Source organism: Xenopus tropicalis, chromosome 4 (assembly GCF_000004195.4).
Source record: "Xenopus tropicalis strain Nigerian chromosome 4, UCB_Xtro_10.0, whole genome shotgun sequence".
NCBI lineage: Eukaryota > Metazoa > Chordata > Amphibia > Anura > Pipidae > Xenopus > Xenopus tropicalis.
Window position 1 is genome coordinate 108,890,473 of NC_030680.2, and position 27,780 is coordinate 108,918,252.

The following is a 27,780-nucleotide window of genomic DNA, read 5'->3' on the forward strand; positions in this document are numbered from 1 at the left end:
TATATTGTTCTAGGTGGTACAAATGTGGTGAATCTATTGGCAGTAAAATGCAAAAATGACTTTCCTTCTCCTTCAAGCCTATCTTTAGTCTATAAGATAGTTGAGCATGTAAAATGTCTTTAATTTAAGCTGATCTAAACTGGAGCCAAGAGTAACTGGAGGACGGGCATGCCTTGGTGCCATATCATTTCTGGTGGGAGCCCATGTCCCCTGATGCTCTGCAGCAGCTGTCACAGAAATCCTGGGTCCCAGGAGGGTATAGGTGAGCGTCAGCTTTGACAGTCAACTAACATTCTCAACAGCAGGAATGACCACAGCATTACACAAACATAACAGGAAATACATGTAAAAATTGTTATTAAGGCAGCAAAACATCATGAAGTATTATTGGTGCTTTCTGTGTGAAACAAGGGTTGTTTGTTGTTTTTTTTCACTTTCTTCAACTTTTGCTCAGTATACTGGGACTCATTGTTAGGAATGAGCATTAACGTATCTAAGTGTCAAACTATTCAAGAATCAGAAAGTAAAATTGTTTCCATTTGAATGCAGAGTAAAGGCATTTAACCCTTAATTTCTTAAATGTAATTAGAGTCCATATGAACACTTAATAAGGTATGTGCTATATTTCTTGGTTTCCCTAGTACTATAACAGCATTCAAATAGCCCATCTGTAGGCTCCACAATGGCAATATCTGGGTACCTTTGATATAGAGAAATGCATCCCCCATTCCCAGCGACTCAATATCATTGCTCCCGTCTATACCTTTCTATCCAACAGTAGCTGCAAACCCCTGCATTAGTTATTATATGACATGTCACACTGAACTTTTTTTCTGTGGTTTAAAGATTTATCGCAATTTACAATGTACGCATAAGCTATTTTTTGCACCACTGAGCTTCCCCTCTGGCCACTGGATGGATAGTGCCTGTGGCTGATCATGTAGTAACATATCTATATTGTACCCCTGTTACAAAGGAAGAATAAATGGGTAGTGCAGTAAGGACTGAAATAACTACGAGTTAGTAGTTGTGTAATATATGCCTAAATGTATATTCACAGGACTGCTAAGATCTCTGAGGTAAACCAGTGCGGGGCTTTTAATACAAATGGCAGATCCGTTACTCCCACTCAGTATCCACATTCTTTTACAGTAATACAAAAAAGTAAACTTTGCCATGCTCCTCCAGATGAAGCATTTCATGTAGGCAATGCGGGAGAGCAATATCTTATAACAATGTAGTTATCTAATCTGATAATCAACACAGAATTCATGAGTTTAAGTTATATATCATCTCTCTGTAACATGAAAATGCACACTGAAAATGTTCCAATCCCAAATGTAAATATTTTTAATGGGACATATAATTGGTACCTCCATGTTTAGCACACGATGGTCATGGCCCTGCTCTATGGCATATGCGAATGAGATCTGGTGAAATCTTTGGTGAACTCAAAGAAATTAACAGGTTCCTCCATCCAAACCCCTTTTCTTTTATTATGCATTATGGGCGTAGAAGCCCTTTTAAGGATTCCATACTTCAGGAACTATTAGGGACGCACCAAATCCAGGATTCGGTTCGGGATTTGGCCAAGATTCAGCCTTTTTCAGCAGGATTCAAATTTGGCTGAATCCATGACTCTGGCCAAACCAAATCCTTAAAATCATGTGACTTTTGTCACGTAAACACAAAAGAGTATTTAGCCTTTCCTTGTTTCTGTATTTGCCAGAATCTTTCACAAAGGATTCAGGGTTCAGCCGGATCTTAAAATAGTGGATTTGGTGCATCCCAAGAAACTATACCACAGGGATACAGGACTTGTTCTAAGTATGAATACTGCACCTCACGCTCCATGCAGCAAAGGCATGAAACACTATTATACTGAGATGTTACTGGTTACAACATATCCTATTCTAAGCAGTTTTTCAATTAATCTTGATTTGTTTAAAATACCTTTTGAATTATCTTTCTAAATCTTCTACTTCTTTGCAGCTTCTTTTAAATAAAAGACGCTTTTACTGTGAGTCTACAACTGTATTGTTGTTTTTTTAAGCCCTCTCCTCTTCATCTTCCAGCCTCTCATTCAATCCACTGTCTGGCTGCTAGGCCAAATAAGGCCCTAGCAACCAGCTGCTAAAAGCAGCAAACTGTTGAGCTTCTGTACAAAAAAAATAAAAAATAATAATATGTCATATTAAGACATACCCTATGGATACAAAAATCCATATGCCTCCTTCTCCCCTGTGGATAGCACAGCAACCCCCAGCACATAATTACACACTTTAGGGACCATATAATGACTATTTCCAACTGCTGAAAAACTCCCAGAACAAACCCCTGCCAGGTTTACCTCCCACAGGCAGCATAGGGCAGGCAGAGTAAGGCACACACATACTATACCTGCCTTACCCTGCCTGTGTGTGCCATACTCTACCTGCCCTACCCTGCCTGTGTGTGCCATACTCTACCTGCCCTACCCTGCCTGTGTGTGCCATACTCTGCCTGCCCTACCCTGCCTGTGTGTTCCATACTCTACCTGCCCTACCCTGCTTGTGTGTGCCATACTCTAGCTGCCTTACCCTCCCTGTGTGTCACATACTCTGCCTGCCCTACCCTGCCTGTGTGTGCCATACTCTGCCTGCCCTACCCTGCCTGTGTGTTCCATACTCTACCTGCCCTACCCTGCCTGTGTGTGCCATACTCTACCTGCCTTACCCTGCCTGTGTGTGCCATACTCTACCTGCCCTACCCTGCCTGTGTGTGCCATACTCTACCTGCCTTACCCTGCCTGTGTGTGCCATACTCTGCCTGCCCTACCCTGCCTGTGTGTTCCATACTCTACCTGCCCTACCCTGCCTGTGTGTGCCATACTCTACCTGCCTTACCCTCCCTGTGTGTCACATACTCTGCCTGCCCTACCCTGCCCGTGTGTGCCATACTCTACCTGCCTTACCCTCCCTGTGTGTGCAATACTCTACCTGCCTTATCCTGCCTGTGTGTGCCATACTCTACCTGCCCTACCCTGCCTGTGTGTGCCATACTCTACCTGCCTTACCCTCCCTGTGTGTCACATACTCTGCCTGCCCTACCCTGCCTGTGTGTGCCATACTCTACCTGCCCTACCCTGCCTGTGTGTGCCATACTCTACCTGCCTTACCCTCCCTGTGTGTCACATACTCTACCTGCCCTACCCTGCCTGTGTGTGCCATACTCTGCCTGCCCTACCCTGCCTGTGTGTGCCATACTCTACCTGCCCTACCCTGCCTGTGTGTGCCATACTCTGCCTGCCCTACCCTGCCTGTGTGTGCCATACTCTGCCTGCCCTACCCTCCCTGTGTGTGCCATACTCTACCTGCCCTATCCTGCCTGTGTGTGCCATACTCTGCCTGCCCTAACCTGCCTGTGTGTGCCATACTCTGCCTGCCCTACCCTCCTGTGTGTGCCATACTCTACCTGCCCTATCCTGCCTGTGTGTGCCATACTCTGCCTGCCCTACCATGCCTGTGTGTGCCATACTCTACCTTCCTTATCCTGCCTGTGTGCGCCATACTCTACCTTCCTTATCCTGCCTGTGTGTGCCATACTCTACCTTCCTTATCCTGCCTGTGTGTGCCATACTCTGCCTGCCCTACCATGCCTGTGTGTGCCATACTCTACCTTCCTTATCCTGCCTGTGTGTGCCATACTCTACCTTCCTTATCCTGCCTGTGTGTGCCATATTCTACCTTCCTTATCCTGCCTGTGTGTGCCATACTCTACCTTCCTTATCCTGCCTGTGTGTGCCATACTCTACCTTCCTTATCCTGCCTGTGTGTGCCATACTCTGACTGCCCTACCATGCCTGTGTGTGCCATACTCTACCTTCCTTATCCTGCCTGTGTGTGCCATACACACAAGCAGCTGCTCCTACAGGTGTGAACAGTTAAATAATGTGGGTGCGAACGGTATGAAAAACACAGGCTTAAAGGTGTGAACAGTACATGTGATTACATGTTTAAACAATACAGAGGAATTACAGCCTGAATCTGAGGTGTGAACAATGCAGGGGGTCAGTTAATCCCAGTACGGGTGGCAATGCCATCCCATACGCGGCGCCGCAATTTGCCGAAGTCACAAAAGTTTTCTCGCAAGGCAACTTCGGCGAGTTTGGCAAATCATGGGGCCGCGTATGCCATCCGGCGACTTATATTCTAGCCGGTGGGATGGCATTGTGGGGAGATTAGTCGCCTGTGACAATAAAGACTGCCCTTACACAAAGGTAAGCAGTCACAGAAGCCAGATAGGTGGGGGGGGGGGGCACACAGAGGGGGGGCGGGCCGCCAGTTTGACAGCACTGCCCTATATAGTGCTATGGGAAGCTTATAATGGCAAATGACAGATCACATGGAGATGGAGAAATCAAACTTTTCTTTTTCTTTAAGATCATGTGATTTTTATTATGTATTATGTACCGCATGGAAAGTTTCCCACTGAATGTGGCAACATCTTCATCACCAAGTGTAAAACTATAAGGTGTATATCAAAATAAAATAAAACAATTAAAAAAAAAGAAATTTCCTTTTTCTCTATAATAATTAAATAGTAGTTTGAACTTGATCACAACTAGGGTATAATTAATCCTCATTGGAAGGAAAACAATCTTTTTTCAATCAATTTTTTAGGCATGGCGATCCAAATTATGGAAAGACCCCTAATCCAGAAAACACCAGGTCCCAAGTATTCTGGATAATAGATCTCATACCTGTATAACACACATGCAACACTATATAGGGCAGATAAATCAAAATGTCAGTTTAGAGCTTAATACATAAAAACCCACCCACATTCTATTCATTCCTATAGGATTTTTAGAAGCAAATTTATCAAATGGGGAACTCATTTTCACCCATTGATAATCCTATAGGAATGAATAGAACGTGGGTGAGTTTTTAAGTATTAAGCTCTAAACTCACATTTTGATAAATCTGCCCCTATATGTGTATAACACAGCTATGCATGCTGCTCTGAGAATAATACAGTTACAAATGCCATTTAAAGCGGCAGTTCACCTTTAAGTTAAATTTTACCATGCAATAGAATACTCTATTCTTACCAACTTTTCCAGTGGTCTTAATTTTTTCCTTATAATAGTTTCTGAATTATTGGTGTCAACTTTCTGGCTCTTTCCAGTTGGCAATTTAATATGCTATCTGGGTGTTGGGGGTCACTGACCTCTGCACCCAAAAAAAAGTTTTGTTCTGTAAGGCTACAATTTTATTGTTATTGATACTTTTAATTACTTGTCTTTCTATTCAGGCCCTCTCCTATTCATCCTCCCCATCTTATTGTAGGAAAGAATTTAGTCAATTATATCAAACATATTTGTGCTAAATGGAGCATTATGTGTCATTGCCATCATATATGATAATATACACAAATACAGCAATGGAACTGGGCTTTAAATGGCCCTTTTCAGCATGGAGTTAATAGAGTGAGGGCAGGCACTGACAATTGTTTTCTGCTCAGAAGCTCATGATTTTACTGTAAAACAAAAACTGTAGTACCGTGTTAGCCAGTGTCAAAAATAATAATAAAAAAACAACAAAACACAAATACAAGATTATTGTAGAAATGATACCTATATTGGCTAACAATAAAAATACATTGCAAGCTTTCGGACCACAGGCTTCAGGACATGAAGGTGTTAATTCTAAAAGGGAACTTTGGATCTGAACGAGAAAGGAAGATCTATGAATTCAAATGTATGGAGTTATTTAACACATTAAGACAGGGCCTTAATTTGGGGTCAGGTTTCATGTCACACTATCTGATCTGACTGAATCCAGACCCCTGGACTATTTACAACCCACCCTAATAAACCTTAATTACTTTCACTATCTTCACAAGTTATCTCTATCTATCTGTAACTTCCTAATTTATTGCTTGTAAACACTTCTCTCTGATCTATCAGTATAAATGTTGTGCCATTTCAGTTCTCATTTGTATTTTGCCTGATGAAGGGGCCTTAGAGCTCCGAAAGCTTGCAATGTATTTTTATTGTTAGCCAATATAGGTATCATTTCTACAATAATCTTGTATTTGTGTTTTGTTGTTTTTTTATTATTATTTATGATTTTACTGTGAAAGGAATTTTTCTGAACAAACATCCAGGGATGAAGAATAGAACCCAAATGAGCGTCAGAACGTTCACTGTCCACCTAAATAGTTAGCTTTTCTTGTATCCCTTTTCTGCAGATAACTACAGGCTATATACATTAGTGTTTCACTCCCATATTAAAGCTGTGCACAGTTTAAATATAAACGGCTACATACATGGAACACACAATCTCTGTGGGACAGATATTTGTCTGAGATGATTAGTAAAATTGCAGTTCTGTACAGCAGAGGGCAGTAATGCATCTCCCTCCCAATGTCGTAAGTGTGACTTTCCCTGGATGGAATCTCCCTTCTCATCTGTTACCTTATATAAGGGGGGAGAAGGATAATGTGCATCAGTGTTAACTGAGCTCTCAGGCAACACAGGACATTCTGGGACTTACATCCAATTTCGTTACTTTACCTTGGAAGCTAAGAACCAAGTACATTCTTTTATTGAGCAACTAGAATACAGGCACCTCTAGCTTTTATTAAGGATTCCATATGGAGACTGTAAAACTATTCTCTGTTCTGGCACTGTTCATTGCAAGTAAGAGAAACCATTTCTATTTAATAATTTTGGCTGTGTGTTATAGTATGTGCAAAACTTATATGTATTAATAATCATTAGAATAAGGAGAAAGTTTGTTGCAAAAACTGAGCACATTTCATTCAACGAATTTCATGTATCTATAAATTGGCAACATATTTTGCAGGACTGTATTTAACATATAGGCTGTACAGGCTGTTCTGGCAATAACACTACTTCTGTTACACCACAAAATCTGTCCTTTTAGCCGAGATACTTCTTTGTAGGCTGCTGCAAAATTGATGTCTCCAGCTTCAGACAATAACAATTTGTTTTAGCAATCTGAAGCTATGATTTAAAAAAAAAAGAAAAAAAAGCAAATTTACAATTGTTGTGTGGCTGAATACAAAAGCCATAGAAGAGTGAGAGAATTCTTTAAATGTGGGTCTGATCATTTAATACTATACAGGGAAAGAGTACCCAGTGCGTAAATTAGTTTTCCATACTTTCCAAGAAAAGATAAGACTGCAGCCAGTGTAGCCAGCTCTATCTACATTTTTCATAAGTGGAGACCATGTGTAACGTAATGTAAGTTAAGAACGTGTAGGTATAGTTATAGTATAGTTTCCCTTTAAAGAGAGTAGGGAGTTGAGATGGCACAATTAATGAGTAACTGAATAAACAATGAAGCAGTATTTCATGTTCACACAGAATATAATATTTTTCATTGAGAATGTGAGTTGATAAGTTGCCTTACTCCTTTTTGTATTCATTTCCCATGGGGGGCAATTGCCTTGTAATAATGTTGGATATTATTTTCAGTGATTATATTTTGTGCATCATAATCAGGCAGTACATTTCCCAGCATCCACCAATAGTAAATGCTAGGTGCCAATTAAGGACTTCAAAGTGGATACGCCTGTTATAAATTATGCTTACAAGTCCTTGTTGTGTTTCTTCTCTCCCAAAGCCTCGCTGGCTGAATTTCACATGTCCTTGGAACCTGCACAGAGGGAGATTTCTCTCCAGATTGGGGAGACATTCCAGTTCATATGCGAAGCATTTGATTGTCCCAATCCCACCTTTAACTGGGCAAACCTAATGGATAAAACATTAAGTGGCAGCGTAAGCACCGAAGGCAGCAGGTCTATCCTGACCATGCAGGTCAGCCATGAGAGTGAAGGAAGTTACCGGTGTAAAGTATTCTGCAATCAAATGAAAGCAGAAAAAAGCTTCACTATCAATGTGTACTGTAAGTCATTCTATCTGTACCAGTTGTTAAATCCTTGTTCTGTGTTTAAAAGTCCCTTTATGTTTTAGAGCACAAACCTCAATGCTAAAGAAGGCACTACACACATGAGAAAAGTGTTGGTGAGAAAGCTCTCAGGCTCAGAGTTCTGTTTCACACATATTATGCTAGAGCTGCATTATTTCCATTCCTCTGTTCTATTTTGGCTGTTGTGCTTCTGTGCAACACACTATGGTGTCCAGTTAAATAAAAGTTGCTTATAAAACAAGGACAGTTTTCTGTAAGGCCTAAACCCTGGGTCAGTGTTACACTAAAGAGTATCTGGACATGAGATCAAGCAATGTAAATGTGGGGTGTTTAGCCAGCAGCCTTCCAACTGTTACATCCCTTAGCAATTCTATGAAGCCTTTCCTGTTGGCTGGGTACCAGAAAGTGTAAAGTAGCAACTGCATGTTGGTGAATGGTAGATCTAAAGGTCTCAAGCATTATCTTAGGACCTGGGGTTTTCTATGTAAGTGTTTTTTTTTACAAATACTGAAACACGGTTAAAGAGGTAGCTCGCCCTTAAGTTAACTCTTAGCATGACATAAAATGGACAAATCTATGCAACTTTTCAACTGATCTTTGTCTTTTATTTTTTCTAGCTTTTCTATTTTTTTAATTATTTGTCTTCTTTTGACTCATTCTAGCTTTCAAATGGGGAATGAGGTCACTGACCCCGGCAGACAATAAACTGTTGCTCTGTATGGGTACAATTTTAGTGTCAGTAAAGCCACCCTACTGCAGGACCCAGTTGAATGCTCATTAGGGCTGGGAGCATTATTTTTATACATCCCCATATAACTGTGAATCTTCTGAAGTAGCTTTTATTGACCCAACAAAGGCAACTCTACAAAAGCTTTTTTTTTTAAAAAAAAACTATAGTAATGTTCCCAAGTTTCAAAGATGCTTTGGAAGTTTCATGCCAGTTTTCTTTCTTTTTGGACTTTCAGTATAACACAGATTATTTAATGCTTTATTGCAGCTTTCCCAAGTGATCCTGTTCTACACATCTCATCCCTTGTGGCTGGGGTTCAGTCCAATATCACCTGTACAGTCCCCCTTGTTTACCCCTCTGAAATGCTGAGCTTGAGGTTACTGAAGGACAAGGAAACGGTGGCAGAATATGACACATCAGTGGAGATATATCAAGATGGGGAATTCAAGCTAAGAGATGTTAGCCTATCCTATGCTTGGATACCTCATATAGAAGATGAAGGCTCAGTATTTAAGTGTGAGGCAGAAATGTTATTTATGGATGAAGAGACAAAACCAATAACCAAAGATACAAAAGTGATTCTCAGTATTGTCTGTAAGTAACATCTCATATCACAAATGCAAACCTTTTTTGTGCATGTGGGTCAAATCAATTCAAGTTCCAATGAAACTTACCCAGTCTTATGTGTTATTTACGTTGAATCTGCCCCAGTTTTCACATACAGATATTTTTCATATAAGGCATCTTCATATTTTTGCCAGTTATCCACATTATGTTTATATATTTCATTTGTCTCCTGTAAACTCCCCTTTTCTGGATAAAATGCCTGTATGTAACACAAAGCATATCCCCCACTTCACCTGCCCCAGCTGTTCAAAATAGGACTGAACCACAAAACAACAAATTGCTGATTGGCTGACATCGGCTTCTGGACTGTGGTGAATATTTAAATACATATTACATATGTCACATATAGACTATGCGGTGTAAGACACATATATTTCCATATGTACTTATGATCTTTAGAGACTTTTATGTAGTAGATTGCATGTACTTAGAGTAAGGTGTAAAAAAGATAACCAAATCTATTTTATATATTGTAATATCCTGTGTATTGTGTGTATAGATGTACAGTAGCAGGATTTATCCTCATTATATCATTCCGTGAACCTTAATAAGCCACCTAGAACTAAGATCTAACTTACTTTTTTGATCAGGCCCTCCTTCAACTCCCAGTATTACTGTCTTACCATCCAAAAGTGTTAAAGCTGGTGAAAATATAACTCTAGGATGCTTGGCCGAAAGCCATCCCCAGGCAACTGTGTGGTGGGTGAAAGAGTCTGGAAATGTGACGAATGAGTTACCATCAGAAAATGGCTACTTGGGATTAACTGGAGTACAGCCGCAAGACTCTGGCAAATACACCTGCTATGTAGAGAATGAAGCTGGGAAGAGCTTTTCCTCAGTATTGATCACTGTACAAGGTGAGAACAGCTTCTGATCCTCCCTGAGTAAAACATCATATGAGCCAAGAATAATGGACTGATTTTTTACACAATTCCTTTCATGCTATAATGTATTGCTTTTTCACCAGTCTGTCTCATCTATAAGGTAAAGGTCCCTAAGCATAAAACTAGTAGTAAAAATTTGTGAAAATAATAATTCAAATAAACCACACGAGTACCACTCAAAATAAAAGTGCAATTACGGCACTACACAGTATTTAGCTGTAAGGAGGTAGGAACAGAATCGTGGGGGATTGAAGAGTGTGTGCACACCCATGTCCCACCTAAGTGCTGCCACTTTTTGCATGGCCAACAATTATGCTAGAACTTTGGAGGAAATAATGCATTATGGGTAAACCACATAGCAAATTGTCCTATTCTTTTTTGCAATTCTTTTGCTAGTGTTAGTAAGTGGGTCCTACTCTATTATTGGCTTGGAACTCTAATGTATGAATATTGGAAAACTTGTTATGATAGTGATTTGTTTTCTGCCACTAACACTATTGCCATTTATACCTATAATTGCTCTCTCTCTCTCTATATATATATATATATATACAGAAAATATTTCACGACTGGCACACCATGTAAAATATATTGTGATCACATTGCACAAAAAATAATCCAACTTTCCGGTCCTCGACAGGACCTTTCTCAAGTATATATATATATACAGGTATAGGACCCATTATCCAGAATGCTCGGGACCAAGGGTATTCCGGATAAGGGGTCTTTCCGTAATTTGGAACTCCATACCTTAAGTCTACTAAAAAATCTACAAAACATTAATTAAACCCAGTAGGATTGGTTTGCATCCAATAAGGATTATTTATATCTTAGTTGGGATCAATTGCAAGTTACTTTTTAATTTTTACAGAGAAAAAGGAAACCAGTTTTAAAATTCTAAATTATTTGATTAAAATGGAGTCTATGGGAGACAGGCTTTCCGTAATTCGGAGCTTTCTGGATAACGGGTTTCCGGATAAGGGATCCCATACCTGTATATATATATATATATATATATATATATATATATATATATACTCTTGCTATGATCTAATGCAAAACAGTGCAGAATGATGCCTTGTAAACAGTCAGTGTCTTTATTGGTAAAGCTTGTACAGGCGAGTTGCACCACTAATTGCACTGGATGGTTGCTAAGTTAAACATTTAAATGAGAGGAAAATGTTTTTCTTTTTTAAGACTTCTCATATATGTTACAAGACATGAAATAAAAATTCCAATATCATAATATAGGCATACACTTACAGTTTATAGTAGTACATAACTGTATGTTTTGGGAGGCACTGCTCCCTTCTGCAAGCAACAGATTAATTATACATGATCCTGTATTGTATTTCTATTCATTTATATGTGTCCATTTATACTTAACAGTTCCACCTAAAAACACAAGGCTCACCATTACGCCCTCCGAGTTGGTGAGACAAGGGGATCGTGTAATTATCCAATGTATGTCAGAAGCATTCCCTGCCCCCACACTGATCCTCAAGAGAAAGACAGAACGTGGCCAGGTGGAGCTGGAAACTACAAGTGGGGAGTACATTATCACATCTGTAACAGTAAAGCATTCAGGAACCTATACCTGCGAATCTGTTAACCCAGTTGGAAATGAAGTGGCAGAGCTCCATGTGACTGTGCAAGGTAGGAGCGTGAGTACAGCAATAAAAACGATATGTTAACATGCCAGCAACATCAAATCTAGTTGCTTATATATTCTGCACATTAAAGCTGGCCTCGCTCAAGCTCACTGACTTGCAATCACTTTATTCCCCATGCAGTACCTCCACAAAATACCACAGTTCTTGTAAAGCCATCCAAAAATGTAACAGAAGGTGACACCGTGACCATCACCTGTGAGACACACAGTACCACACTTCCAACAATTCTGCTGAAGAAGGTGTGCGCCGGCAACAGTACAGTACAGCAAGCAGAGAATGGCACCTTCACCTTGCACAATGTCACCCGCAATGACACTGGGACCTATGTGCTCAGCATAATTAATGAAGCAGGAAATACGACTGAAGTCATTGAGATCAACGTACAAGGTATTTTACTATACGACTGGCACACCCTGTAAAAATCATAAGATTAACACAAAATACTGAGAGAAACATGGAGGACAAATGTAGAGGTTTATTTCTGTTGTTAACAAGCTAGTTGCAGTTTTGAAGACATTTTACATGATGTTAAAAGGATATAGGTATATTTTGCCTTCACTGATTCAATCAGAATGATGCCTTGTATACAGGCAGTGTCTTTATTGGAAATGTTTGGACAGGCAAGTCGCACCAGTGATTGCACCGGGTGGTTGCTCAGTTAAACATCTAAATGACGGAAAAATGTTTTTCTTTTTTAAACACCAGACTTTTTGTAGCTATGTACTGTAAAACCTTCACTACTTATATGTTACAAGACATGAAATAAAAATTCCTATATCATATATATAGGCACACACTTACAGTTTATAGTAGCACATAACTGTATGTTTTGGAAGGCACTGCTTCCTTCTGCAAGCGACAGATTAATTATACATTATCACATTGCGTTTTTTTTGACGCACGCTAAATTTTTCGTTAGCAAATTTTCTCAGAAGTTTCACAAAACAATTCACCAATGGTAAAATGCAAAAATTCGCTGCGAATCTATGACAGGTGAAAAAATTCACTCATCACTACTTCTCATATATGTTACAAGACATGAAATAAAAATATAGTGCACATTCATGCATTTTTATATTGTTCCTATATCATTAGGAATTTTAAGGCCATTGCCCCCACAAACAGAATACAGTTTCTAGTTGTACATAACTATGTTTTGGAAGGCACTGCTCCCTTCAGCAGGCGACAGATTAATTATACATTATCATGTATGGTATTTCTATTCATTTATATGTGTCCATTTATACTTAACAGTTCCACCTAAAAACACAAGGCTCACCATTACACCCTCTGAGCTAGTGAGAGAAGGCGATCACGTAATTCCCCATGCAGTACCTCCACAAAATACCACAGTTCTTGTAAAGCCATCCAAAAATGTAACAGAAGGTGACACCGTGACCATCACCTGTGAGACACACAGTACCACACATCCAACAATTCTGCTGAAGAAGGTGTGCGCCGGCAACAGTACAGTACAGCAAGCAGAGAATGGCACCTTCACCTTGCACAATGTCACCCGCAATGACACTGGAACATATATGGTCAGCATAATTAACGAAGCAGGAAATACGACTGAAGTCATTGAGATCAATGTACAAGGTATTTTACTTGTGTTCATGTTAAATTTAGACAATGCTGCATGTTGTCCTGTCAGTGTCAATGATGAAATTACAGAAAAATGTTCATAAGGCTCTTCTAATACAAAATAATAATAACTAATAAATGAATACAATACAAATATGAGCCCTCAAGGCTAAAGGGACCCCATGGGCATAAGTAGTATGTCTGTAGTAAAAGTAGCATGTCCCAAGAATGCAGGTTTTAAGATATAGGTATGGGATCCATTATCCAGAAACCTGTTATCCAGAAAGCTCCTAATTAAGGGAAGGCAATCTCTCACAGAGTCCATTTAAAAAAAATATTTCTAATTTAAAAAAAAAAAAAAAAAATGTTATTTTCAATAATGAACAGTAACACTGATCCTAACTAATTTGCATAAATCCATATTGGGAAAATAATCCTATTGGGTTTATTTTATGTTTAGAGGATTTTTAGTGGAATTAAGGTATGGTGATCCAAACTAAACATCTTTTATCTGGCAAAGCTCAGGTCCAAGCATTTAGGATAACAGACACCATACCTGTCTATGTGGATGGATATAGAAACAATTTTGACTATTATACACTTTAACATTTCTTAGAAGGGATAATGTTAAATTGGTCGTTGGCCTGTACTATTCAGTACTAAGGGCATGGTTAAATATCAAATAGCTATAACTATCAGGTACATTTCATGGCTACCATTGGTAGATATTCATACGGACTGAAAATCTGGAAAATAATTTTGTTGTTAGTGTAATCCTCTGTTAGCATTATGTGTCTATATCCCAGTACGTACTGACCAACCGTTTATGCTTTGCTTTTCTTGTAGCTCGATATCAAAGCCCCCAATCCAGCTTTGCCATTCCAATCATAGCAACATCCTTATGTGCAGTATCAGCAGCTGTCATCGGACTGATTGTTTATCATATGAAGCAGGCACGTCTACAGGGGTCATACAGTCTGGTAAAGGCTCTGAAAAGCCGAGTTTGAGTTAACAGCTCAAGTAAAGCTTTTCCTACCAGTATCGCAACAGTAACATTCTACTTCAAAATCTGCATCTGCTGTGGGATTCAAGATCTAACAGGAAAACATACAATCCTGATTCAGTTTAGAAAACTTGGCTTGGAAGAGCAGAGGGTTTCATACAGACAGCAACAATTACACCACTCCATTCTGCTGGGCAGTTCCATATACTGAGTAAAAGCATTTGACAGGTAACTGTATAACCCTACATTACACACAGAACCTTCTTTTGTTCACAATGAATTCTGGACCGTCTTTCTGCAGGCCACAGTAAAACTGAATTGAATCAAGGAAGAAAACTGAGATGCATAATTTCTAAAACTGTAACCTGAAAGCAATAATTGTGTTAAAACCACTTCCATTTGCACTTAGTTTTAACAAGTAGATTTCTTGTACATATTTTTTTGTTTGAGTGTTATAATCTGTTTTGTAAGTGTTACCACGCAGGCACAATGGTTTGTAATGTACTTGTAAAACCTTTATGTTTGTTGTTCTTAAAAGTTTTCTTTTTCGTGCTACGAATTTAAACCTCTAAACCCTCTCCTCTGTGATGGGGCGGCTATTAAAAGGGTCTTTTGTTGAGGTGGTGAAGGGGGATGGCGGTGCAGCGGGAAAGGTTTTGGAAAGAATAAAGCAGAAATTATGTCACCACAGAAAGAAAGTAGCAGAGACTGCTTAATAGGTTCTTGAGCGCAGCCCAGATTAGCATAATTGTGATACATTTCTGAGCGTTTCTGAAAGCTTAATGCGCTGAGATTCACAAAGGATGCATTATCCTTCACCACTGATTACAGATATGTGATCTATTATCTGGAATACTTGGGGCCTTTGGATAAGTGCTCTTTCCATAATGTGGCGCATCGCATCTCAAGGCTATTAAAAATGTTTAAACAATAAAAAACCCAGTATGACTGTTTTTACATTAACACAAATTTATGCTAGTTTAGCCACCATCAACTACAGGATACCCTTTTATTGTTACAGAGAAAAAACAAATTGGTCTAAAATGTAAAATTGTTTAATTAGGACTGTGTATTCCTGCACACATAGTGTTGCCACCTGTCTGGTTTTCACCCAGATAGTTTTTGGACAGGCAGTAAAAACTGTCTGAAACCCAGACAGAACTGTGAAGTGAATGACATGGCAATCAGCAATTACAGCATCATAGCCCTGCCCCCTGACATCATTGGCCTGCCCACAAAACTACACCCACCCTGCCCCTGGCGTCACACATCCACCCCTGGTGTCACCTGCCCGGACTTGGCAGAATAAAATGATGGCAACCCTAACTACACATAAACTTGGAAAAACTAGAGCCAACAAAAAATTCTGGGATTCTGTTGTGCTGTCAAGCTATTATGACATAAATATTTGTGTTTTTTTTGTATTATTTATTATTCTATTCACTCTCCAATGTATTATGTTGCAATAGTATAGTTTTTTTTAAGACGCTATAAAGCTATAGGGCTATAATAAGGGGGAATGGAGCAAAGTGTAAAAAAAAAAAAAAAAAGGCACAGTACTTTTTCCTCAGCAATTGCACTTGACATTATTAAATTGACATAGGTAAATAAATCATTATTTGTCCCTTCTTACTCATAAAAATGAGTGCATGGGAAATTACAATATTGATCATTTGGACAGACAGCACAAAGACTTCCTTCAAATGTCAAAACTTTTTCTTTTTAAACTGAAAATAAAAAACAGAATGCATATCAGTAAAATCACTTGCTGGGCAGCATAGGATGTCTTAAATGATTGTATGCCCATATAAATGATCTAAATACCGGTGTACAATAATAAACAAAATAATTTGTTGCAAAGAATTAATCAGCATCTTTATAAAGGTGCGGGGGACTAACACCTAAAATGTTACTTTATTATTATTTTAAACCACACTGGATTTTCCATAACTCACTGAAATTGTCAGTTTGTATTAACTATGAAGCCTTTATTGCACATTCTAATGTACTGTTGTTGGCCAGCAACTGATATACTGTATGTATATGAGACTTTCAATATACAGGTGAAGATATTATATAGTATACCTTGCCAAAAGTTGCAATCTCATTAGACCCAACCTATGAAACAAAAGCACTTTCAGTTCCCTGCCCAACAAACTATGAATTTGATTTGTGCAAAAATAAAAAAAAACGAGTGACTGAATGGTACTTTCCTGGATCAGGAAAATTGTTGTCAGGAATTTTTATGGGAAAACCTTAACATCATGGTTCCTGAGAAATTTTTACTATTGCAGAATTTGCCAAAGTGCCTGTTACAGTACATAGGACATTCTAATATGCCAGATCATTCATTCTCTGTGCTGAGGGATGTTAATAACAGTATTCTGAAGATGTATATATATTTATGTGCCACTCAATCAATGTACAGTGCCAGACCTTTTATAATGAAAGTGACCCTTACTGATACAGTTTGTAGTGAGTTTCTGTAAGAATGTATTTTTATAACATTATGTGAAAAGTGAGTACTACTGTATAATGGGAAAATAAACAATGTACATGTGACATTTTATATTGTTTTTAAGCTGGGCTTTACCAAAATAAATATTTTGTTTCTTTTTGTAGTTTTGTTTCTCTGTATAGGTTTTTTTTATATAGACTGTTTAATAAACTGTGTAGAATGTATATAAAGGTATGGGACCTGATATGCAGAAGTTTGGGACCTGGGGTTTTCTGGATAGGGTCTTTCTGTAATGTGGATCACCATGCCTTAAATGGGTTGTTCACCTTTGAGTTAACTTTTAGTATGACGTAGAGAGTAATATTTCCACAATATAGAAAATAAAAGACACATCACTCAAACCACACTCAGTATATTGTTGTGCAAAAAAAAGCCCCTTATGGCTATATTTTGGGTTATACACACAAGCAGCTATAATGATAATATGGTTCTATCCACTTTAAAATCTTGTACAGGAAATAGCATGAGTCCAAAGAGGAAGTTACATCATGCACACTGTTTCCAATCAACCACATTGTATACACTGTTGCTAAGTACTGCCATTTGTACCCAAAATGCAAGGTGCACCGCCAGACTGAAGCAATTCCCTACCTCGGTTTGTACCAACCAGCGGGTGCGTCTCAGGGCTTCTGCCTGCATTTGTGCATGCGTGCTTGTAGGGAAACGTTGTTGCACTGTTGTGCAGGCGCAGTGACGTTATGACATGCATGATTGTATGTTTTGAAGCCATTTTGGTTATGGTCTTTTGTTTACTTCCTCTTTCCTCATTTCCTTCTATGTTTTGGCACCAAAACTCCCTATTTAAACCTTTTGCTCTCATTCCCTCTTTGCCTAAGCTGGCTTCTGGTTGTCTCAGATCCTGCTAAGCCTTGTTTTTGTTTCTATTTTCCGGTTTTGACTTCTGCCTGTTTTCCTGGCACCATACTTACTTTACCACGATACTTGCTACCTGCCTTGGCCTGAACTGACCATGTTATTGTCTCATCCTTGCTTGTACAGGTATCGGACCCCTTATCCGGAAACCCATTATCCAGAAAGCTCCGAATTACGGAAAGCCCGTCTCCCATAGACTCCATTATAAGCAAATAATTCACAATTTTAAAACTGATTTCCTTTTTTTATGTAGAAATAAAACTGAACCTTGTAATTGATCCCAACTAAGATATAAATAATCCTTATTGGATGCAAAACAATCCTATTGGGTTTAATTAATGTTTTATTAATTTTTTAGTAGACTTAAGGTATGGAGATCCAAATTATGGAAAGACCCCTTATCCGGAATACCCTTGGTCCCGAGCATTCTGGATAATGGGTCCTATACCTATACTTTGTATTTTGGTTGTCTGAAGTCAGTAGGTTCCAGCCAATACCACAGCAGAAAGTCCGGGGGCCCCAAAAGGGCATCAGTGAACACCAGGACTGGTTGGGTGTTTCCTACTAACGAAAGAATCAGACTTCTGTCAGTGGTCCAACAACATGATTCCTATGTAACTTGAATGTTACACGAAAGGAAACACAAAGGAAAAATACAGACCAAGTATATTTTACTGAAATACATGGATCTTAATCACTGATCATACCACTAGGTTTCAGGATATTTTTCAGGAATCCACTACACCTCCCATTTTCTTAACAACAATTCTCAGTCCTTAATAATGATGTGTGGTTAGGAAAAGCTAAACCCACACCAACCCTAACCCGCACCTAACCCAAAACCATAATGGTAACACAAATTTCAAAACCTGTCTGACCCATGGTTAAACCCAGGGGTCCTACAGGTTTTGGGTCAACCTGCACATCACTAGTCCCTAACTCCTCGGACGTGGAGGTGGGACAAATTGCAGTACCCTGAATTTGATCTCTCATAAAGTCTTTGGGCCAAACAAAATGTTTAGACACAGGCAATTTTTTATTTCCTCCAGTTGTTTATCTTACGAGCAACATATAATTACAAGCATGATAATCCCTAATTTTGTATCCATGTCTGGGAGTCAGTGCTGGGCACCCTAAGCAGCCCAGCCAGCCACCTCGCCCACCGCACTGCCCCTTTCCCATTGTGTGAAATGTAAAATTGAAATGTCCCTAAAATTTATATACAGTATATATATATATATATATATATATATACATATATATATACAATCCTAAGAAAGCACTCACGGCATAAACATCTCCAAATCAAGTCCGTTATTCAGACATAATAATCTACGTGTTTCGATCCCCAAGGGAACGTCATGACGGTCCTTATGTCTGAATAAAGGACTTGATTTGGAGATGTTTATTCCGTGAGTGCTTTCTAAGGATTGGATGTACTTTGAGGGTCAGCACCCGGCCGTTATCTTGTGATTGGTGTGTGCCGATGGTGGAACATTTAGACTAACAGTCAGACTAAAACCGACTGCTTGGGTGTTATGCATAATCCAGCACACAGGGGACCTTACAGTTCATTTAAGTGATTACAGCAGATGCAGCTTTCTATTGTTAAATGTCACTCAAACTCAAAAAAAAAAAGTATGTGATGTTGCCGCTAAAGTTGTAGAGCTCATTAATGGTTACTTAAAATACTGTTATAGTTACAGATGTTTAAATTAGCAACACAGGGCAGGTGCAACCACATACTTCTCTTTAACTATAGTCTCCCATTTCCTTGTGAGATGAAGGGTGAGCACATATTTTTCCCTTTTAACAAATGCTCACAGTAATTGTGAAAGGAAATCCCTCCATAGACGACATGCTGGCCAAAAAAGTAGCAATAAGAGGGTTGTGCTGCCTGCTCACTGCTGCTGCTAAACAAAAGTTACCACCATGCTGGTAAATACAGTGATGACCATGGCAAGTTAGATGAACATTTGGTTGTCTATTTATTAAAGTTTGAAAAAATTGCCCATAATTCATCGCTCATTAATACCACAAATATTCTTGCAATATTATTAATGCTTCTCTCATGTTTACTAAAATGCAGTGCTACAAAGTTGTGTTGCCATACCTGCCATTATTTACGCAAGCATATCAGTTATTTATATAATAATAATAATAATAATTATATATATTTTGGCACTCATAAGGCCAACTACATAATCTGCTATAAATCTTGCAGATATGAACAAACTATAGTTAGTTGTAAAAAATATAAAAATAGTATTTATTAGCAATTAATAATTGTATAATTACATTTAATTATCGTCAAAAAGTTACATTAGTCATCATCTCTCCCACTATGCAGTTTGCGGCATAATTTCACATAACGCATATTTGCACACGAAGCTACATTACATGAGGTACAGAAAAGGTCAAGGGCTCTAACGGTCAGGCCTCTTAAAGAGCAGATTCTAGATCCTTTTTTGCTTTCAGTTGTGCACCGACCAGGGCACTTAAGAGGCATTGCACGGATATACTTGCAAAGGCATACTTGAAAATGTTCACAGTCATCACAGCACTTGCATGGCCGAAGCATTCCATCTCTAAAATATTTATGTATTGCTGGGTTGTGTCCTTCATGTGAACTCACACTCTTCACCTTCACCTCTTCCATTATTGTACATAGACTATACTCTTTGCACTTGCTAATCTTATCACTGCTCTTCTCGTATCTGGGGCTGCAAGAGAAGCAGATCCAGCACAGCAATGCATTCCTTACTGCTCTCTGTAATTTTATAGCTATGTGGGCCGATGACAGTCTGGAGGATCTCCTAGATACTCCAGCTTTACACTCTAATCTCCTCTGAATTCATCATTGTGGCCCTTCGACTACTGCTTCATAAGGTAATGTTGAAAGGGCAAATATCTATACAATAATACAATGAAACTGAGAAGTGTTATTTGGGATTTAGAAAGTTTAGAAACCCAGCTCAGCATGAGAATTATTAAATATAATAATATGTTAATGGAGACATATGGTCCTACATTGTGAAGCAAAAGGGCCTAGTCTTGTGCCACACAGCCAACATATGTATCTTTCTTAAAAGACATCTTTTGTGTAGCACTTAATCATTGGCTTAAAGGAAAACTATACCCCCAGAATGAATACTTAACCAACACTTTATATTATACTGTATTATAATCCTCCCAAACTGGAATATATATATCAGTAAATATTGCCCTTTTATATCCTTTCCATTGATCCACCAAACACTTCTTATATTGGAAAAGACACAACAAAACTTCCCTAATATACTCATACCTGGGTATAACCCCTATAAATGGTTCAAATATTGTACATACCACCTCAAGCCAACATTTAAAAATCACTGCATTAACACGTACCTTAGCACTGGTAAGAACAGGGCCAATAATGTGCCCACATGCAGGTACTTGCACCAACCTCCACACAAAGATTTGTGCCTGACAGCAGCCTCAGTGGAGGCAAGGTGAACTGTGAGCAAAAAACATGGGATTTCAGGTAGACCATATTAAGACTTGTTTGTTATTTTTTTAATGGATAGCAGTACTGGTGTGTGTGTGTGTGTAGGTTCTTACACGTAGACACAAATGTTGATGGAAGCTCTCTTTATAATCAGGCCAGAGAAACATTTGTTGGTGGGGGAGGTTTTCCTTTTTGGATAGCAGTGAACAGATTCTAATCAAATAGGCTTTATGTTCAATATAATAGGGTGGCAGTTTGTAATGAAAATGTGGTCGTTCTTAGCATTGCTGATGGAGCAGTCATGTGAACAGAGATCTGGGTGAAGAAAGATCTGTCTCTCCCCCCCAAGACTAATCTGCAGATTTATATGCATATCAGGTTCCTCACTGCCCAACACATCCTTTCTCTGGGAGATTCCTTCAAACCACACACTAAGGAAGGCAATAGGGGTGTCAGACTCTCACAATCTACACTGAAGACACAAAGAGATTAATAGTCCACAGGCTATCCAAATAACACAGCACATTTAGTCAAATCAGGGCATTGCAAATTGAATTGAAATTAAATATTTCCTTTTGAAAAGGGCAGTTCTTTTGAAGTCCTTGGAGTATAGATATGTACTCATTTCCACATTATTATGTATCCACATGATAATGCTTTTTTTCCCTCCATTCTTAAAGAAAAGCATGGATACCTTTCAACAAAAGCTGTATATAGCAGTGGTGAGTATGTCAGGCTGTCTGCTCTTTTCTAATAATCGCACAAATTACGACCCAGAATTCTGAAAAATGTTACCCTCAAATTATTCAGTGTTTCACATAGGAACTGTATAATACACAGTGGGACAACCACCAAAAATTGCTAGGAAAACTTTGAATTGCTACCCAAACATTAATCAAATAGCCTATGTCCGATGGTTTGTATGCCAACTAACTCTTAGATAGGGGTAATGCTGTGGTTGGCCCATGGTGGGTGGGTACATGGGGGTACAAACAGCAACAGCCCCTGTGTGCCTGCACCATCTGACAAATCTTTACAAGCACTTAATCAATAACATACAAACAATACATCTACATACATATAGTGTGTAGCCATTGTGGAGGAAAAGAGTAGATGTAGAAGGGTTAAACCTGACTGGCATATATTTTTCAGGGATCTACAGAAACTTTCTGTCTTAAGGCTGGTGCTTTTGCTGTTGTCTAAGAACTCACCCTCAGCAACCAATGTTGCACATATTTTGTATATCTATGGGTAATTATGCAGAAAAGAAGTGCTCTCTGTATGCAATAACTCTTGGCCTTGACCTTCTATTCAAGAGAAATAAAAAAGTTATACATACAAATCAGTTTCCCAGCATGCAATACCTCCAGCTTATTAGTTATTTTTGTTTTCGTTTTACAAAAAATCTTCCTAGTTCTGCAGTTACAGTAAATCAGGATGATGTTGCGAGCCAGTAACATACCCCCCGTAGCTTATACAAACAATGGAATGTGCTGAGAAGTGAAATCCAGCCCTACAGCTCAGCTCCTTTCCTCACTATGCAGATCCCCCTTCCCATTCTGAGAGCTCAGTCATGCCATCATGTGCAAACACTTTCCTGCTCATATCCACATGACTTCTCGGAACTACAGACGTTTATCTGAAATATTCACATCTAATTCTATTGGCCTAGAACATAATATTTGTAATTGGATAGAGAACTGACTGAAGGATAGATTACAAAGAGTGGTTGTAAATGGAACATTTTCTAATTGGACCAGTGTGGTTAGTGGAGTACCGCAGGGGTCAGTCCTTGGTCCTTTGCTTTTTAACTTGTTTATTAATGACCTGGAGGTGGGCATAGACAGTACTGTTTCTATTTTTGCTGATGACACTAAATTGTGCAAAACTATAAGTTCCATGCAGGATGCTGCCGCTTTGCAGAGCAATTTGACAAAATTGGAAAACTGGGTTCAGTGTGGACAAATGCGAAGTTATTCACTTTGGTAGAAATAATTTAAACGCAAGCTACCTACTAAATGGTAGTTTGTATGTAACTACATAATTCATCACCGACAGTCAAATGTATACTCAGCATCATGCCAAAAAATGTTATTAGGTGACAATGAAGACTGTATAGATAATTTATGTGCATTACAGGATTATAAAAATAAGCTTTTGGGCTTAGTTCCTAATATTCCGACTGTCCCAATGACTTGCATCCATTTAGCTTTTTAATTAAGATGAATAGAGGGTTGGAGAGTTCTTCCAGCACAAAAATGTATGTTTGAAAAAAAGCTTACAGTATAAACAGTGCAGGATTCATTCAGATGTCTGTGTCATGGTTATAGTTTCATAGTTTTGTGTCCTTTAAAGGGGAACTAAAGCCTAAGAAGGCAGAAATGTTGTACATTATGTTTTGGGGTTCTGTACCAGCCCAAGGCAACCTGTAGCCCTTTAGTAGGATCTGTGCCCCCAAAGATGCCCAGTAACTCTCAATCTTGTTTTCTGCTGATTCCCTGCACATGCTCTGTGCTGCTGTCACTTACTGAGCTTATGGGCCCACTCACAATATACTGTATGATTAGAATATAAATGTAACAGTAAAAGGCTGATTAGTAATTAATTCAGATTCACATTAAATGACATATCTGAAACCAGGGCAACGGCATCAAAAATGAATAATTAACCCAGTAGAATCAGCTTATATGACAGACATATCTCATTTTCTGCTTGACAATTTGCAATGACCCCCACTAAGCTCAGCTTCTCAACAGCTGCTCAGAGTGCACTGAGCATGTGCGCTGTCCCGGACAGTTCTAACAGAATCCAACATGGAAAGCTACTGTGACAACTGTAAAGACCTATATCATTATTCTATAGAGATGCTGAAACTTTAAGCCAGTCCAGCCAGTTTATTATATAAAATATGTTATTTCTAACCCAATTCATGTTTAGGGTTTAGTTCTCCTTTAAGATTTTTGGCTTCCTTGCATTAGCTACCTGCTTGCTTTATCATTCTAGTTTGCTAGCAGTATAGGCTGGTTGGATTCTCTCATTGTAGTACAAGTATAGGATCTATTATCGAGAGTGCTTGGGCCTGGGTTTTCTGGATTACAAAACTTTAGGTCTGTTAAAAAAAACATCTAAACAAATGCATTCATGCTGCTTAGTTAGGATCAAGGTACTGTTTTATTAATACAGAGAAAAGGCAATAAAAAAATGGAATTTTAAAAATTAGAATTATTTGATGAAAGTAGAATCTATGGAAGATGGCCTTCCTATAATTCTAAGCTTTCTGGATAATGGGTTTCTGGATAAGGTATTCCATACATGTACAGGTATAGGACCCGTTATCCAGAATGCTCGGGATTAAGGGTATTCCGAATAAGGAGTCTTTCCGTAATTTGGATCTCGATACCTTAAGTCTACAAAAAAATTAATAAAACATTAATTAAACCCAATAGGATTGTTTTGTATCCAATAAGGATTATTTATATCTTAGTTGGGATCAATTACAAGGTTCTGTTTGATTACTACAGAGAAATATACAGTATCTGTACTGTATTGTTAAGACAAGGTGGAGTTTGTAACAGAAACACATTTTTAAGTATATTCATTAAGGCTCATTAGGGAATATATATATGTATCCGTAATATAATCCTCCCTGTTTTGTGGTGAAACAGACAGAAAATAATATGGCGGTAGGACATATGCCAGGCCTGGACTGGCAATCTGTGGATTCTGGCAAATGCCAGAGGGGCTGCTGTCAGGCCTGGATTTGTGGAAAGGCCTAGGGCAGCAGAAATGTAGGGGCGGCAAACCGCCCCGCCGCAACAGAATTTTCAAAGTTTTTTTCAATATGGAGCAGTGGGAACTTCTCCCCACTGCTCCGTATGGGGCTTTAAATGTATGCGCATGCGCGCTAGCAGGCGCGCAGGGGGACGGGGATGCTCGTTCGCGCATGCGCATTGGGGGGGTGGGCCGATCAACAGGGGTTGCCTAGGGGCACCCAGAAAACAAATCTGGCCCTGGCTGCTGTAACATGCCATAGACAGTCACTATTTAGTGGGCTGGTGGGCCTGTGTATTTAAAATGCCAGGGCCCATTTTTTTCAATAATGTTTTTATTTGGATTTTTCATGTAATCAATGAAATACAAATGTGATTTCAATAATTAAAGAAAAATACACATATGGTGACTGGTTACAGGATGACGTTCCAGCATTTGTGACCTCATAGATGGTGGTTTGGTATTTCAATAAACAGAGTGGCGTGTTGCTGACACAGGCATTTATCTGAAGCCGCTGTGCCAATATGAGCTGGGTAAGGTAAGAGTGATTTAATATTTGTAATGACATTTCTTGCTATTTGCTTGCTGAGAGGCATTCCATGACATGAGTATGATAATGAGTAAGATGGTATTTGCATTTGTTTGAAGGATTATGGCCATCCAACTGTAATTATTTGTGCACATTTATGCATAATTGAAGAATATTTTACTGTCCCAAATATATGTAATAAAAGCCAAGATTGATTGCATGCCAGTTGTACCACTCCCTACTGAAAGGTCCCTGGCCTTTGTAATTAGGTATTCCAAACAAACAAAGGGAACATGGCACAGAATACTTTTGAGTCCCAGTAACTTGACTTCTTGCCCTAAAATGGCCTTAATATATTATAAAGGATGGTTTCATTAGTGAAACAAATCTTGCCAGTAACATCCCCATTGGTCTTGTTATCCAAACAACAGGTCTCATAATTCTTCTTTGTTGCACTTTCTTTGCTGCCCTACACATTCTTTTAATTCTTTCACAACACATGGTAGGATGCTGAGTTGTCACCCTTTATTAAAAGGGATAGTATTATCAGGGATAGAAATGTTATACCAGCCATCAAAATATATTGTTTCAGTTTATATTTCCCAGCCTCCCAGTGTTATCATTTATCTTAATTATCCTATTAATCCTTAAAACTGCTGAAATTATGTATCAAATGCATTGGGTTTATCCTTAGGCATCTGTTTCCCGTGTATATGTAGGGAAATCATTAAATCATTTTGAGTACAGACAAATGTACATATAATTAGGCATAGCCAGGCATTGTAGTCACACAGTCACAGTACATGATATTCCATAAGAGCCTAAGATACAAATTAGAATGTACCCCATGGATGGATTCAGTCAACAGTAATAAGATCTCTTATCTGAAAACCTGATATCCATTTGAAGCAAATAATTCTACATTTTTAAAATAATTTCCTTTTTCTCCATAATAATAATAACAATAATAATACTGTCCCTTGTTCCTTATGGTAACAACGCTTAATAAATCCATATTGTCAGCAAAACAATACTAACTTTTTATGTTTAAAGGAAAACTATACCCCCAAACAATGTAGGCCTCTTTAAAAATATATTGCATAAACAAGCTCATATGTAAAACCCTGCTTCATCTAAATAAACAATTTTCATAAAAATATATTTTTTTAGTAGTATGTGCTATTGGGTACTCCTAAATAGAAATTGCCATTTTAAGAATTAAGTTCCGCCTCCTGGGATCACAGGATTCACAGTGCACACAAACAAGCCAAGGCACACATACATGCTAGGCCCCATCAGCCAATGAATGGGCGTTCTGTCTTTTACTTCCTCACTTCTCTGTTTTAATTAAAGCTGCATTATCGATCTCTGAGGGAGCACACAGCCAATCACAAAATAGTAACTCAAGGCAAAGGGTCTGGTGGTTAAGTATTCATTCTGGGGGTATAGTTTTCCTTTAAATGTTTTTAGTAGACTGCTAAGTGCTGTCACCTTACTGACTCCTGCCCATGCCCATTCCCCATACCTTGTGTCTCATAGCCCCTTCTCCTTTTAGGCTGTAAGCTCTAATGAGGAGGACCCTCTTTGCCTTCTTTATTGCTCAGTATTTGTAAATAATTTGTATGTTTCATGTATACATCCTTTTATTGTACAGTGCTGGACAATATGTTGGAGTTGTACACGTACCTATGTTAATATTAAGAATAAAAATATGTGGCAGCATATCTTTTGATCTACAATATTTTATAACCCAAAAAGGACAAGGAAAGGAAATGTAACTGGGGGGGGGGGGGGGGGGGGGGGGGGGGGTAAACCCCCCCCGGTGACTTACCTCACACCCCAGCTTGGTTTCTACTTCTTTAAAAATGGCACTGGCCGATGACTGTCTTCTTTGCTCAGCAACATTGAGTGACAGCCCAGAACCAAGTCCGGGCCATATGAGAATTTTTGGGTCCACCAGAGGCAAAGGCCCCTCCAATATTGAACAGTAAACATACTCTGTATAATTCTGGACATAAGCTCTTTCTCTTTCCCCTTGCCAAACCCAGAGCGTGCATACAGAAAAAAATGGAGGGCCCCTCATACATTGAACAGTGGACATATCCCAACTCCCCTATTATTCTTCCCTTGTTGGACTCACCCAGTTCTGCTCTCTAAC

General features: G+C 38.8%; 1 protein-coding gene across 1 annotated transcript; it reads left to right on the forward strand.

The window, feature by feature from the left end:
* Nucleotides 1-6,480: 6,480 nt before the first annotated feature.
* Nucleotides 6,481-17,062, forward strand: vcam1 (vascular cell adhesion molecule 1). Its single transcript, XM_002934142.5, has 8 exons — nucleotides 6,481-6,685; nucleotides 7,635-7,916; nucleotides 8,938-9,264; nucleotides 9,888-10,154; nucleotides 11,571-11,837; nucleotides 11,975-12,241; nucleotides 13,109-13,453; nucleotides 14,285-17,062. The coding sequence occupies exons 1-8, from the start codon at nucleotides 6,640-6,642 to the stop codon at nucleotides 14,443-14,445; spliced, it is 1,962 nt and encodes a 653-aa protein (XP_002934188.2). The 5' UTR covers nucleotides 6,481-6,639; the 3' UTR covers nucleotides 14,446-17,062.
* The last annotated feature ends 10,718 nt before the right edge of the window (nucleotides 17,063-27,780 follow it).

What these genes read in the sequence shown, in the direction of transcription:
- vcam1 (XM_002934142.5), top strand. Translation starts at nt 6,640, where the DNA reads ATGGAGACTGTAAAACTATTCTCTGTTCTGGCACTGTTCATTGCAA. An exon ending in AGTGATTCTCAGTATTGTCT is followed by an intron (nt 9,265 to 9,887) that starts GTAAGTAACATC and finishes TTTTTTGATCAG; the next exon opens with GCCCTCCTTCAACTCCCAGT. An exon ending in AGTATTGATCACTGTACAAG is followed by an intron (nt 10,155 to 11,570) that starts GTGAGAACAGCT and finishes TATACTTAACAG; the next exon opens with TTCCACCTAAAAACACAAGG.